This window comes from Anabrus simplex, chromosome 13 (assembly GCF_040414725.1).
Source record: "Anabrus simplex isolate iqAnaSimp1 chromosome 13, ASM4041472v1, whole genome shotgun sequence".
Classification (NCBI taxonomy): domain Eukaryota; kingdom Metazoa; phylum Arthropoda; class Insecta; order Orthoptera; family Tettigoniidae; genus Anabrus; species Anabrus simplex.
Window position 1 is genome coordinate 73,849,446 of NC_090277.1, and position 16,599 is coordinate 73,866,044.

The 16,599-nt window shown below is 42.3% G+C and overlaps 1 protein-coding gene across 2 annotated transcripts in view; it reads right to left on the reverse strand.

Moving 5' to 3' along the window:
- Window positions 1–16,599, reverse strand: part of LOC136884938 (MARVEL domain-containing protein 1) — a 55,403-nt gene that overhangs the window by 20,765 nt on the left and 18,039 nt on the right. The window contains exon 1 of one of the 2 annotated variants that reach the window (XM_067157263.2): window positions 1,244–1,344. The exons of the other annotated variant lie outside the window; for it this stretch is intronic. Coding sequence (XP_067013364.2) covers window positions 1,244–1,333 — 90 coding nt within the window. The 5' untranslated portion in view covers window positions 1,334–1,344. Of the gene's footprint in view, window positions 1–1,243; window positions 1,345–16,599 lie in introns of those variants that run through there. 2 annotated transcript variants of the gene reach the window in all.

Genomic DNA, 16,599 nt, shown 5'->3' on the forward strand with positions numbered 1-16,599 from the left:
TAACGCGCTATTCAAACACTACACATTTCGACTTCCAACCCAACGAAATACAGACTTGAAGACGTTTGCGTCGTTCTTGTAACATAATATAGGGAAGGAAAATGGTTGCTGTTGATCTGAATGAACCAGTAATAAGAATAAAACAAATGTATTATCAAATTAAAACATTAGATCGTCATGTTATGATTAGGGCCTACAGTCTTCAAGAGCAAATCACACATGTAATATCTTTTTAAACTTGGTATTTTTACAGGTAATATTTTTCACTGTTGAGTCATTGGTTCTATTCACATATGTCTTTATAAGGACTTTGAAATACTTGTCAGTCAGTAATTTCGCACAGCTGTTACATATACGTACACTACATTCATTCAGCCCTCCAGCTGATCCTTCTGAGGATCATATGACAGTGATGACTTGATGGAAATTTCATCAAATACCGGTGAAATAACCTTCTCCTCCCTTCTCATTTTCTTAGTTTTTATTTCCAGCAAGCTTAGAACCATTTTATTTACTCCAGGTTCCACTTGAGCATTTTGTAACCAGCTTCCTTATGACCTGGTACTTAGCAAAGAGAAATGCTTTTGCATGAACTTTTATGACTTTGGTGAACAATAATGCAAAGCTAAGGCAAAACTTTTGTCAGTACTTGAATATCTTCGACCCTGAGCTTTACGGTTCCCTTGATTTAGTTGAAAATGTATTAAGTTGTGAGTAGCACTGTTATCCACAACACTTTTCTCACAGTTACACTTTGACTGATTTTTCTGCAGCACACACAATGTTCTTCTCAAACTTTTATTCACTGATCTGTACTTGGATAGCAACTTCTGAGAATTTCTATATTTCAACATTAAGTTTGAACAGCATTTACTCAGTCTCTCTTCTGCGGGCACTTCATCATCTTCCTGGACTGCACTTTCAGCCGGCCCCGTGGTGTAGGGGTAGCGGAGGGCCCGGGTTCGATTCCCGGTCAGGTCAGAGATTTTTACCTGCACCTGAGGGCTGGTTCGGATCCCCTCAGCCTACGTGATTAGAATTGTGGAGCTATCTGACGGTGAGATAACGGCCCCGGTCTAGAAAGCCAAGAATAACGGCCGAGAGGTTTCGTCATGCTGACTACACGATACCTCGTAATCTGCAGGCCTTCAGGCTGAGCAGCGGTCGCTTTGTAGGCCAAGGCCTTTCAAGGTCTGTAGTGCCATGGGGTTTTGTTTGGTTGGACTGCACTTTCTGTTGGTACCGGTAACTCATCTGAAATTTCTGGAGTAGATGCATGCTCTGGTTTCCCTTTCTTCGGGCTACTCCTCAAGTTTGTTTGATATTGTAGCATAACAGTGATGGCACTGCACCTGGCCAAATTCTGTAACAAACAAAGATTTAATAATCAGGCATTCACTAGTGATAAAAGTCATAATGATGGAAAAATGCAATGTTCGTACTTCAAGAAAGTTCATAAGCAAAGCCCGAAGAAAATATAATATTTTATACCTACCCTTGGCTTAAGAGATTTTTGTTTCTGAAAACCTTTTCTGAGAAGTGGTCCGATCACACTACATAGCTTTTATTTAAATGTTCTGGTCCTTTGGTCCTCAGAATTTCATCTAAATCTGCCCTTCTGCTCTTCACAACCCACTGAGTACACCCACAAATAGATTAAATGCATAGGTTTAATCATAACAATATTTTAAAGAAAGTATGTTCTCATAAATAGAAAAAAATACAGGCACAGGTAGGCCTATACTCACAGGACTTTGTTGTTAGGAAATCTGTAAAATGACCTGGTGATCACATTGTCTTCTGTAATTAAAACACCCATACATAGCACAGATAACCCCTCTTCCTGCCATTTCCAAAATTGTGATACATAACAAGCACAAAACTATCTGAAGTATTATACAAATAAGACACTTGTGGCATGCACAGCTGACAGCAGTAGCAAAAGTAGTTAGCCTCTCGGACCGCTAGATGGCACGCAGAAGCGGTGTCGCCAGTTTCTCGCAGGAGTTTCCACTATTATCATATTAAGCTATTTGCCCGCATTCAGTCAGTGCTCTGCGTGCAGTGGTTGTGGTCTGTCTGCCAGGTGCGTTTTTGTGCCATAGTTCTAGCAACTTGCAACGTAACGAAACAATGAAATAAACAATATGTTATTGAACAATACTTACCTGTTCACTTCCTGTACGCACTCATAATCTATGAAGGATGTAGGGCCTAGTATAGATCCAAGTAGGTTAGGAGCAAATAAACGGCACGAAGTTCGGGTTAACGAACCTCAACTAAGCACGAACAGTCACTATCCAGAATACTGAATATACCACTCGGCAAGTAGAAACGGCGTAGTTTTATTCTGTCTGATATAATTAAGAAATATTCTGACAAATCCTCACCTGTTTCTTAAATGCGTTCGTAGTTATGAATTAACATATTGCCAAAATCTTTCAGTTTTACGGTACAGTGGATAAAATAATATAGCGTAGTTTTAAATCGAATTAAGGCAAATAGAAAATAACACTAGTTTTGGCTTTAAAATATAGGCTAAATAACTCATACCAAAGTGTATACCGCAGTACATTTTCAAACAATTATTTATTAACGTGTAAGAAGTCCGACTCCTTAGCTGGATGGTCAGCATTGAGGCCTTCGCTGCAGAGGGTCCCGGATTCGATTCTCGGCCAAGTCGGTAATTTAATTCTTCTGGCTCGGGAACTGGATGTTTGTGTTTGTCCCAACACTTTCCTCTTCATATTCAGACAACACACCACAATACCAACCACCATAGAAACACGCAATATTGATTACATCCCTCCGCATAAGGTTAGCGTCAGGAAGGACATCCGGCCGTAAAACAGGGCCAGCCGGGCTGAGTGACTCAAACGGTTGAGGCGCTGGCCTACTGACACGAACTTGGCAGGTTCGATCCTGGCTCAGTCCGGTGGTATTTGAAGGTGCTCAAATACGTCAGCCTTGTGTCGGTAGATTTACTGTCACGTAAAAGAACCCCTGTGGGGCTAAATTCCGGCACCTCGGCGTCTCCGAAAACCGTAAATGTAGTTGGTGGGACGTAAAGCCAATAACATTATTATTTATTATAAAACAGGTACAAATCCACATTTGCCGAACAGTTCGCACCCGCGAACCCACAAGTGTGGGGAAAAGTGGTCGAAGGAGAAGAGGAAGAAGTAGGTCGTGTAAGGAATGCCAATATATCGAACATATACGTCTCATACGGTTTAATCGTTCTTGAAAAAAAAAAAAAAAAAAATAGAAGAGAGTGTGACCATACTGTACACGAAAAAAAGCAAAATGCTATGCGTACTGTAGTATACTTTGTTATATGTACATTTGTGCTGATAGTAGTTTCCATTATTTTCGTTTAAGATCGCATTTAATCTGTTATGTTTCCTACGCTGCATTAATGAATGAAAGAATCTGTTGTTCCAACGCGGAGAAACTTTCTGTAGCTCCAGTGGAAAGAGGATATTCTGATGACATCTTTTGAGTGAAATGTAAACTACGTTCACAGGAATAGCGATTCTTCTTATGCTTATCTAGATTGCCGGGGTCGAACGGAAGTATTGCCTATATCTCGAACATACGTCCCGTACGGTGCATTCAATCTTGAAAGACATCATTTTAAGGAGAATGGAACTTTATCATTGGATTAATTGCGAATGTTGCCAGCAGTGTACATTTGTTTTATTCCAAGAGTAGCGTGCCAAACTCGACATTGTGTTGCCATCTTTTGTGTGAAAGGTGAACTAACTCGCGCCATCTCGCTTCTTCAAATAAAAACGGGAGTCATCAGTCATGATTAATTTAGAATATGTAAAATCACACTATTTTGGGCGTTTATGAATAAGTAACTCATGGCTTACTTTATACTATAGTAACTTACATCCCATTACATTTTTAAACAATTATTTATAAACGTGTAAGTATTGCCAATATCATGAACATACGTCTCGTCACGGTGCATTCAGTCTTGAAAAGCATCATTTTAAGAAGAAAGGAACATAGGCAAAGTAATATTAGATGTTATCCATTAATACTGTATATTTGTTGAACATTTCTTCGTTACTGTATATAAAGCTTTATCGTTAGATTATTTGCCAATGTTGCCAGGAGTGCATATATTAGTTCATTTGTTTTATTTCAAGAGTAGCTTTCTAAACTGGTCATGATGAACGAATGAACGAACGAACCTGGAGCGGAGAGCGGCCTCTGACTTCTTGGCTCTCTCCTACCTTCCCGCTCCCAAGAGTCGACTCTTTTGAACGACTCTCAGTTAGGAGCGGGAACGAATGAGCTAGCCCCCTCAAAAGAGCTAGTTCGACCCATCACTAGATCCGGTTTAGGGCAGACGGCTCTTTATGACTTCCGGTCGCTCTGTATGACTTCCGGGAACGAACGATTTAGCGCAAATAGTTTATATTTTCCACAACAGATGGCAGCACAATGACCCTTTCAGAAAGCTACTCTTGAAATAAAACAAATGAACTAATATATGCACTCCTGGCAACATTGGCAAATAATCTAACGATAAAGCTTTATATACAGTAACGAAGAAATATTTAACAAATATGCAGTATTAATGGATAACATCTAATATTACTTTGCCCATGTTCCTTTCTTTTTAAAATGCTTTTCAAGACTGAATGCACCGTGACGAGACGTATGTTCATGATATTGGCAATACTTACACGTTAATAAATAATTGTTTAAGAATGTAATGGGATGTAAGTTACTATAGTATATACTAAGCCATGAGTTATTTATTCATAAACGCCTAAAATAGCGTGATTTTACATTTTCTAGATTAATCATGACTCCCGTTTTTATTTGAAGGAGCGAGATGCCGCGAGATAGTTCACCTTTTCCACAACAGATGGCAACACAATGTCCAGTTTGGTACGCTACTCTTGGAATAAAACAAATGTACACTGCTGGCAACATTCGCAATTAATCCAATGATAAAGTTTTATACACAGTAACGAAGAAACGTGTCACAAATATACAGTCTTGATTGATGACATCTAATATTACTTTGCCTAAGTTCCATTCTCCTTAAAATGATGTCTTTCAAGATTGAATGCACCGTACGGGACGTATGTTCGAGATATTGGCAATACTTCCGTTCGACCCCGGCAATCTAGATAAGCATAAGAAGAATCGCTATTCCTGTGAACGTAGTTTACATTTCACTCAAAAGATGTCATCAGAATATCCTCTTTCCACTGGAGCTACAGAAAGTTTCTCACTTGACACTCCGCGTTGGAACAACAGATTCTTTCATTCATTAATGCAGCGTAGGAAACATAGCTGATTAAACGCGATCTTTAACGAAAATAATGGGAACTACTATCAGCACAGATGTACAAATAATCAAGTATACTACAGTATGCATAGCATTTTGCCTATTTTTCGTGTACAGTATGGTCACACTCTCTTCTATTTATTTTTTTCAAGAACGATTAAACCGTATGAGTCGTATATGTTCGATATATTGGCATTCCTTACGCTATCTAAACTAACTTCTTCTTCTTCTTCCGCGTCAACCACTTTTCCCACACTTGTGGGTTCGCGGGTGCGAACTGTTCCGCAAATGTGGATTTGGCCCTGTTTTATAATAAGTAATAATGTTACTGGCTTTACGTCCCACCAACTACATTTACGGTTTTCGGAGACGCCGAGGTGCCAGAATTTAGCCCCGCAGGGGTTCTTTTACGTGACAGTAAATCTACCGACACAAGGCTGACGTATTTGAGCACCTTCAAATACCACCGGACTGAGCCAGGATCGAACCTGCCAAGTTCGTGTCAGTAGGCCAGCGCCTCAACCGTTTGAATCACTCAGCCCGGCTGGCCCTGTTTTATGACCGGATGTTCTTCCTGACGCTAACCTTATGCGGAGGGATGTAATCAATATTGCGTGTTTCTATGGTGGTTGGTATTGTGGTGTGTTGTCTGAATATTAAGAGGAAAGTGTTGGGACAAACACAAACATCCAGTTCCCGAGCCAAAAGAATTAAATTTCCGACTTGGCCGAGAATCGAATCCGGGACCCTCTGCAGCGAAGGCCTCAATGCTGACCATCCAGCTAAGGAGTCGGACTTCTTACACGTTAATAAATAATTATTTGAAAATGTACTGCGGTATACACTTTGGTATGAGTTATTTAGCCTATATTTTAAAGCCAAAACTAGTGTTATTTTCTATTTGCCTTAATTCGATTTAAAACTACGCTATATTATTTTATCCACTGTACCGTAAAACCGAAAGATTTTGGCAATATGTTAATTCATAACTACGAACGCATTTAAGAAACAGGTGAGGATTTGTCAGAGTATTTCTTAATTATTTCAGACAGAATAAAACTACGCCGTTTCTACTTGCTGAGTGGTATATTCAGTATTCTGGATTGTGACTGTTCGTGCTTAGCTGAGGTTAGTTAACCCGAACTTCGTGTCGTTTATTTGCTCCTAACCTACTGGATCTATACTAGGCCCTACATCCTTCATAGATTATGAGTGCATACAGGAAGTGAACAGGTAAGTATTGCTCAATAACATGTTTATTTCATTTCATTGTTTCGTTACGTTGCAAGTTGCCAGAACTATGGCACAAAAACGTACCTAACAGACAGACCACAACCACTGCACTCAGAGCACTGACTGACTGAATGCGGGAAGAGGCTAAACTGGGCAGCCTATAAAAAAGAAAGCGGCTTCTGTACGTTAGAGACGACTCTCATTGAGAAAGCTAGCTCTCTCCAATAAGTCGTTCAAAAGAGTCAGTTCGTTCATGAACGACCCATCACTACGTCACGGCGGATAAGCGATGGTGCAATCAGTGAGTAAAGAATACAAGGAGCTGCCCGCTACGGCTACACTACTCTCTGTGGCTATCGCTTGAAGGCAAGGGCCACGCCCCCTAGCAAAACATGACAGTTCTTACGTTGTGGACATAACATAAAAACTAGACATTTTCTCGGGAGTAGCGAAACTTCGAATCGCATAATTATGTGCCGTATAATCGTTTCAAAATAACACGGCCATTAACTGTAACAAAATTCTCTGGCCAACAGAGCTATTAATGATTTATTACTAAGCTCTACAGAAGAGTTTCTCACGACTCGCTCGCTACTTGACTATCGGTGGGCCACTGTGAAGATTCAAAACAAACAGTCAAAGCAGTTTCGTACGAGGACTGGAGTTCGTCAGGGATGTATCATGTCACCGTTACTTTTCAATAGGCTATCTATGATGAATATGCAATGAGAACTGCATTAGATGACTGGGACAAAGCATTTTCCATTGGGGGATGCAAGATCAACAACCTGAGATTTGCTGATGACACCACCTTGATAGCATAATCTGAAGAGGAGTTGACAGAGCTGATCAAGAGAGTGGAGGAAGCAAGCCTTGAAAGTGGATTACGCCTAAATCGACAGAAAACCAAAGTCATGATTGTTGATCGTAAGAACAACAGTCCACATATCCAACAGATTGGAGGTTGTGAAGTTGTACATCAGTATGGATATCTAGGCTCCTTACTATCCAATTATGGTGGTTCCAAAGATGAAATAAAGCGAAGAATTGAAATAGCAAAGGTAGCAATGATCCGTCTGCAGAAGATCTGGAAAGATAATAACATCACCAACAAAAACAAAAGCTCGTTGAATCTCTAGTCTTCTCAGTCTTCTTGTATGGCGCAGAGACGTGGACCATCCTCAAACATGATCGAGAACGGATAGAAAGCTTTGAAATGTGGTGCTGGAGGAAAATGTTGAGGATTCCTTGGACAGCTCATCGCATGAACGCATCAATCCTGAAGTAACTTCAGATAAAAGTTCGTCTATCGTGTAAGGTCTCCCAGCGGATTGTAGGCTACTTTGGACATATAATGCGCCGAAATGGTAGTCTTCAAAAGTTGATTGTTGAGGGCAAAGTCCAGGGAACCAGACAACGAGGACTAGTACCAACACGATGGATTGACATGGTGAACGGCCCCCTACAGAGTTCTCTCAGAGTAACCACATTGAAAGCTTTAGAAAGGGAAGAATGGCGGAGTATGGTCCATCGCCTAGATAGCTGAATTTTGTGATAGTCACGACGCAAAACGAAGAAGGCCTACTATGAATTGAGTACGGTATCTTGAAAATAGGAGATGTAAATCTTCACCAGTTATCGGCAAAGACAGTGAGAAGGCTAATAATAACGGCATACCGCAATCTGAATGCTTTAGGGAAATGTGCAATATATCGGCTAACTGGGATTCGTAACATTGTTTACGGTACCCTACTATATATTTTAGAGCGGTGGTGATGGTGATTATTGTTTTAATGGGATGTACAACTATCAAGTTAACCATTCTCTATTAACATTAAAAATGAAGATATTCGCCTAACAAAGACAAGGGCCACGAAGGGCGTGAAAATGAGACTCCCTAGGCCTTCACACGTAATACCGTCGGGATTGGAAAAGATCAATTGAGTAAGGAAGGTTGGATAAGATAGATGAAATTGAGGAGTCTGACAGAAGTGGAAGCAATGGAAGACTCAGCTAAGGACCCCGTGGTCGCCAACCCACATTCCCAGGTTACGAGCCCGTTGGGCCCCTTTCAGTTGCCTTTTATGACAGGCAGGGGATACCGTGGGTTTTTCTACGGTCCCCGCCCACAACGGGATACATATTTCAGAAGTGCTAAGTAAACTCTTACGAAATATGGACGGTGCTTCTGGGATCCCGAAATACTAGCACAATAATGGGTGTAATTTATAACAATACTGCATACATATTATAAGCCATACTTATAATCTTAGCTATGAAATGTCATTCCGATAATTTTTTGGCTTTCCGATTCGTGCAACCGTACGCACAAAACGATATTATAATAACTACAAAACCAACTTATTATTAGTATCTCTCTTACGTTTTAGAGTGTCGTATAGTGTTCACGTCTGATAATTCCCACTATTACAATTTGTGTTCATTGTATTCACTTCATTAAGTTGTGACTGGTGTGACTGTCAAAATACAACATGCGTTCACGCGCCTATATACGACCACGCCCCCTATGTATAGAACTGTCATTGGGCTCGAAGGCATCTCCCTGCAATGATGTGATGACAATACCACGGTAAGAGTTTTACCACGGTTTCGTAACGACGCCTGATATTTACCGAGAATGGTGCACCCGGGCACAAATCTTGCTGTGACTTGAAAGAAGGCTCACTGGCTCACACGGAATCAGCGACCAGAATAGACTGAATACGATTCTTTCATGGATAAGAATCAGGAAGAATAGGCTACTGGAGGCAATGGTCGTTAGTTGGATACCATCCCAGCATTTTCGTGGAGTGGAAGAAGAAAACGACATAAATCCACTTCGAGGATTCTCCTCACGAGGTTGATTTTAAATCTCTGACAGAGCCGGAAATGTAAACTGGGATTTCAGGAGCAGAGAATCAAAATATTCTCCGAGATCACTAAGGCGGATAACAATATCAAATAATAATAATAATAATAATAATAATAATAATAATAATAATAATAATAATAATAATAATAATAATAATAATGCCAGGGCAATCTTAAAGTAATGGCGACCGCCACGGGCCCAACCTGCCATGTTTAGCTTAATTTAGTTTATCCGATTAAGTTTTCAAACTTTGATTAAACGAAAACTAAGTTACTATACAAGTTGGTTTTATTTTGGTGCTATGTTTGAAGTAATATTAACGTCGACAGTCAAGCGTTTCTGACTAACACATTGTTGAATAATGATTATGTGTAGAAGTTTTCTGCGCCCACCGAACGAGTTAGTCGTGAGTTTAGGGTCGCTTAGCTGTGAGCTTGTTTTCGGGAGATAGTGGGTTCGAACCCCACTGTCGGCAGCCCTGAAGATGGTTTTCCGTGGTTTCCCCATTATCACACCAGGCAAATGCGGGGGGCTGTACCTTAAGACCACGGCCACTTTATTTCCTTTCCAATCCTATCGTCGCCATAAGACCAACCTGTGTCTGTGCGACTTGCAAAGCAAAATTTAAAAAAAAAAAAAATCTACCCCAGAGCAGATAAAACTCAGACTGAATCTTGGAAAGTTTACAGGTACCGGTATTTCTAAATTTCTACTTCGAGCGTTGCGAAATATTATACATAAATGAACAGAAATTCTCTTCGAACTTCTCATAGCTAGTATGAGTGAATCTTCTCGTGCGCCCTCAATCAATGATCTGCATTTAGGGCGGTCGCCCGGGCGACAGAATCCCTATCAATCGTTTACCTCACGTTTATATCTATTTATATTTTACCCAGCTTTTTCTTAAAAATGTTCTACGAACTTGGAAATGAATCGAACATTTCCCTAGATAATTTATTCCAATCCCTTACGCCTAGTCCTATAAAGTAAGTAATATTTACCCCAATCTCTCCTCTTGAATTCCAACTTTATCTTCATATTATGATCTTTCCTACTTTTAAAAGCTCCACTCAAGCTTATTCTAGTTATTCGACGCCAATTCACTACTGACAGCCCGAAACATACCGCATAGTCGAGCATCTCGTCTCCTTACTTCCAAGTCTTCCCAGCCCAATGTTTGCAACATTTTCGTAACACTACTCCTTTGTCGGAAATCGCCCAGAACAAATCGTGCTGCTTTCCTTCGATTTTTTCCAGTTCCCGTATCAAGTAATCCTGGTGAGGGTCCCATACACTGGAACCATACTCTAACTGCGGTCTTACCAGAGACGTACCCGCCCTCTCCTTTACATCCTTACTACAACCCCTAAGTACTCTCCTAACCATGTGAAGAGACCTGTTTTTTAGTTTTTTTTTTTTTACAATTGGCTTTACGTCGCACCGACACAGGTAGGTTTTATGGCGACGATGGGACAGGAAAGGGCTAGGAGTGGGAAGGAAGTGGATGTGGCCTTAATTAAAGTACAACCCCAGCATTTTCGTGGTGTGAAAATGGGAAACCACTGAAAACCATCTTCAGGGCTGCCGACAGTGGGGTTCGAACTTAAGCGACTGCAGCTATCGAACTCGGTGAAGAGATCTGTTGAATGCCAACCGTATATATGATTGTTACTAGAAGAAGTGAATTGCTGTGTTCTTTAATTTGTTTTATTGTGAACACCTTCACGTCCACCAGTGGAGTTGCTTCACATTTCTCTCCCCCCCCCCAGTGGACCAAGAAGATGTTTATTCGACTATGAAAAACCACAATGCCACAGCCTCACGTGTAGCAAAAACTCGTGTCATTAGTTCATTTAAGACGACATGTCAAACTGTGGTTCGTAACGACATATTGTGGGCACGTGAAAAGAATGGGAGGAACGAGGATCATTCTGTTCTGGCTTAATTCTGCTGGATCCGCAATACTCTGCACGTCCATCTTGTTGGTCATTTTCTGGTGTGAAATCGCGAGCAAGTAGGTAAATGGGTGTTACTTCTGCACGGCTTATTTTAAGACTTCCGTGAACTGCATGGAGTAACTATCCCGAAATGTCGTCATCGTGGGTATTAGCGCACAAATCTATTTTTACACCCTGGAACAGAGCGCCCGCCACAGGCCCAGTTCATCGTCCACTAGAAATGGGTCACTTTGTTGTCATGGCGACCGGCAGGCGGGTGGAGTCGGCTAGACGCGGGTTAGTCTTGGCAAGCAAATTTTAAGAATTATGCCGTTCCCAGTGGTGAAACTACCAATTATTATTATCTATATTTTTTCAAATACGAAACACAGATTTGTCCAGTCCGTTCTACTGGACCGATTCCCTTCATTTTTGTTTTATTCTGTCCGGAATTGCCTGCCAGTGAATCATGACATATTGATAAGTCTCTAGGCCTAAGTTCAGTCAAGTTTGAATAATTCGAAAATCAAATCATTAAATTGACCACTCCGGGTTCGAATGCCACTGTCGGCAGCCTTGAAAATGTTTTTTTTCCCCGTGATTTCCCATCTTCACACCAAACAAATGGTTGGACTTCTTCGCCTTAAGGCCACGGCCGCTTCCTTCCCACTCCTAGCCCTTTCCAATTCCATCGTTGCCGTAAGATCTATCTGTGTCGCTGCGACGTAAAGCAGCTTGTAAAAAAAAAAACAAAAAAACAACACCTAAATGACCACTCCAATTAATTACAGGCGAAAGCTTACCCTAGCCCGCAATACATTCTGTACTTAGAGGACTGCGCACACAATCTACGGTTGGTGGTTGAGAGGGAGAGGACTGCACACACTGGTGGTTGAGAGGGAGAGGACTGCACACACTGGTGGTTGAGAGGGAGAGGACTGCACACACTGGTGGTTGAGAGGGAGAGGACTGCACACACTGGTGGTTGAGAGGGAGAGGACTGCACACACTGGTGGTTGAGAGGGAGAGGACTGCACACACTGGTGGTTGAGAGGGAGAGGACTGCACACACTGGTGGTTGAGAGGGAGAGGACTGCACACACTGGTGGTTGAGAGGGAGAGGACTGCACACACTGGAGGTTGAGAGGGAGAGGACTGCACGCACTGGTGGTTGAGAGGGAGAGGACTGCACACACTGGTGGTTGAGAGGGAGAGGACTGCACACACTGGTGGTTGAGAGGGAGAGGACTGCACACACTGGTGGTTGAGAGGGAGAGGACTGCACACACTGGTGGTTGAGAGGGAGAGGACTGCACACACTGGTGGTTGAGAGGGAGAGGACTGCACACACTGGAGGTTGAGAGGGAGAGGACTGCACGCACTGGTGGTTGAGAGGGAGAGGACTGCACACACTGGTGGTTGAGAGGGAGAGGACTGCACACACTGGTGGTTGAGAGGGAGAGGACTGCACACACTGGTGGTTGAGAGGGAGAGGACTGCACACACTGGTGGTTGAGAGGGAGAGGACTGCACACACTGGTGGTTGAGAGGGAGAGGACTGCACACACTGGTGGTTGAGAGGGAGAGGACTGCACACACTGGTGGTTGAGAGGGAGAGGACTGCACACACTGGTGGTTGAGAGGGAGAGGACTGCACACACTGGTGGTTGAGAGGGAGAGGACTGCACACACTGGTGGTTGAGAGGGAGAGGACTGCACACACTGGTGGTTGAGAGGGAGAGGACTGCACACACTAACAATCTACGGTTGGTGGTTGGGAGGGAGTGACATGAAAGAATAATCGAAAACGACGAATCTATACTATTCGGGGTCGCTGAAATGAATTGTGACACTCTGGATGGCGTTTGAAGTCCAAGTTTAGGCTCCATCGGAATTGGGGATAAAAGTAAACAATAACAGCACGGCTCCTCTAGCAAGCAATTTAAAAGTGAATGCATTACATTATTTAAATCTGAAAGTTTAAAAGCCGGTCCTGACATGAAAACTAACCCTTGGTAAGAAAGACGCAACCTACATTCTGGATAAGGATTTGTGAGTGAATCAACTTTCCCTCACAACCTTGGACCTTGACCGCTTTCGCAAGGTCTTCACTTCGAGCCCAGCTGCCATATTAGTCACCAGCAGATCAATCCAGTTCGTGGCCACGATGATCCAAAGCTGATCAACCTTCTATTACAGTTTACATTCGTTGTCGCTGATCGAATGTTCAATGGGAAGCGTGACCGAACTTTACAACGGTTTCAGTTGTAATGCGATATGTATCAATATTTCATGCGTATTTAAACAGTGTACCATGACGGACGCACGCATTGAGATCTTCAGAGTCCTGGCTTCGATTCCCGGGATTTTAGCTGCGTCTGGCCAATTTCGCTATGTCGGGAACTGAGTGGCTATTCGCAAGTGCACATCCGAAATGGTTAGCATGCATGGCATTTATTTTAATGTAAAGAACATTCAAGAAAATACGAATGTCGGATCATAATAATAATAATAATAATAATAATAATAATAATAATAATAATAATAATAATATATTTAGATGTAATATTTTTGGGATTATGCTGTGTAATTAAAGTATATAAACTCACTCAACGCGCATTGCTAAAGGTACCTTGCCTATCTTCATCAGAAGAAAACAGAAAACGGAAACACGACGTATAATCGAACGTCTGTTGAGCAAAAAAGATGTAAGCGGAACTGCTCACCTATCTTACGTACGTAACACGATGGATCGCATTGCTAAATTCTTACATAGGTACAATATACGAACTGTCAATTAAGAGGCAACTCCTGCGACCAACTGAGGACAGTTTGCCTAAACTGCAACAGCCGGGTATCTACAGAGTTCCCTGTACTTGTGGCACAGGGTCGACTTCGAGAACGATATTTACTCGCATTAAGGAACATAATACAGACTCAACCAACCTGATAAATCATGCTTTAACATCTGGTCATGATGTCATGTTCCAAGAAGTGGATGTTCTTGCCTGTATAAAACAATATCGCCCCCAGAATCATCAGGAAGGCGGATGAAATACGTAAACACCCAGATAATTTCAACCGCGATGCAGGCTACAACCTCAGTACCTATTACACTACTCAGCAAATTTGAACTTTTTCCCCTTAACATTAATAAAATAGGCTGACCATAACTAATTTGCATGCGCTGAACACGAAAATGACATTGAAAAGTTCGTAACACGTGAAGTTTCTGTGTTATAGAATTTACTTGATACCTTGAATAAATCAGGATTTTTGATCTATTAAAATTACTTTGTTCTCATTTTTGTATGAACATTTTGAAGGGTAGCTTAAGTATGATAGAACTGATATATTAATAACTGACCAACAATTAAGACTTATGAAAACTACTCTTCATGCAATAAAATAGAGAAAAATAAGGTATTTTGAACTGGAATCTTCCCTTTGTTGTTCTTCCTCTTAAAACAACCATCGGTCGTACGGTTAGAGGCACGCAGCTGTGAACTTGCATTCGGGAGATAGTGGGTTCAAACCGTACTGTCGACAGCACTGAAGATGGTTTTCCGTGGTTTTCCATTTTCACAACAGGCTGTACCTTAATTAAGGCTACTGCCACTTCCTTCCTACTCCTAGTCCTTTCCTATCCCATCGTCGCCATACGACCTATCTGTGTCAGTGCCACGTAAAGCAGATTGTAAAAAAAACCACTACCACCAATGGCTTTGTGTGCAAGGTCATCAGCCCAGATGCTGGATGGACTTCCAAATAACAGCACCAAATGTTAAACGGTTATAGTAAAAGCACGAAACCAATGAAGGCACTAAGATGAGGAAGTTCGCCATTGCTTTCCCCACCAGGCCAGAAGGTGTTATTGCAGTACGACTGGCCCTGTGAGTTACATCTTTCATAATATCCAGACGCAACAAGTCGTGCAGTGACTTTAGTGACCACAAAAACAACTTACGAAACACGGGATTTTATCAATGCCGATGGGAGGCACCGTGTATGGCGCAGACCAGATGAAGCGATGGATCCCGCCTGCCTCGAAGGTGTAGTCCAGGGCGCTGGTGTCTCTGTTATGGTCTGGGGTGCATTTTCCTGGTATGGAATGGGTCCCTAGTTGTTCTGACCGGTGGCCGCTAAATAACGTTCAATTTAATGCAAATTGGTAAGCTGGCCATGCTGCAAAGAGGAACGTCGGATAGCACAGTTGGTCGTCATTGCATAATGACTATCGGGGCCAAGAACAACCTTCTCTTTCAGTGGTCTAGTTCGGATAATGACGTCACCATTCATGAGCTCGCGCACCAAATGAGGTCACTGACTGACTCGTACGACGTCACGCTCTTCGCGCGATAAAAGGTCAAATGTGGAAGTAGTTGTAATAATAATGCTGATGTTACTATTGTTCTCTCGGTCAACATTTACAGTACACACAACAGCCAGCTCTTTCTTCGCTTCTTGAAAGTCTTGACTCCCAGCTTTTCACTTACTTCTACCCGTACAAAGCTTGCACAACCAAGTGGAAGCATGCATTTGTGGTTATGACTGTTTTAAAAGAGCTTCACATTTAGATCATCGACCCTTGATACGAGACGCCTCTTTAAAATTTACCACTGATTCCAAGTGGCCATGATCGGTAAGGCGCCAACACCGTGGTTAGACAGTTCGAGTACATTTCACCATCAATGTTTTGGCCGGCCGGTTAGGGCAGGTGGTGGTATAACATTTCTAATCACAACATTGCGTGCCGAAAGCGTGGATTCAATTCCGAATCTCTCCAGAATGTTCAGGTGGAGTGAGGGCAAGTGATGGTGTTGATGGCAATTCGTCCGTCGGATGGAGACATTAAGTCTTGAGCAGATCGCAAATAGAAAGACTTCCATCAGGCAAGCAGCACTAAAAGCCGGACTATAAATAATACACTGACTGAGCAAATGTCATGGGATAGCGGAGCACTGATGCGCAGGTGTGTTGTCTGCGCACCACACGCCCCCTGTGCCAGCGGCAGTTGTATAGGAGACCTTGTGAGCAGTGGCTGTGTATGTGACAGGTGTAACATGTGAGCTGACACCGTTCGAACGGTGTATGGTGGTCGGTGCCCGACGGATGGGAAGTGCGATTTCGGAAGTGGTGCGGGAATTCGGCTTCACACGATCAACCGTGACCAGATGTGTCGTGAATGGTTGAATGCGGGTGTCACCGTCCACAACAGACGAACGACCGGCCGTCCAGCC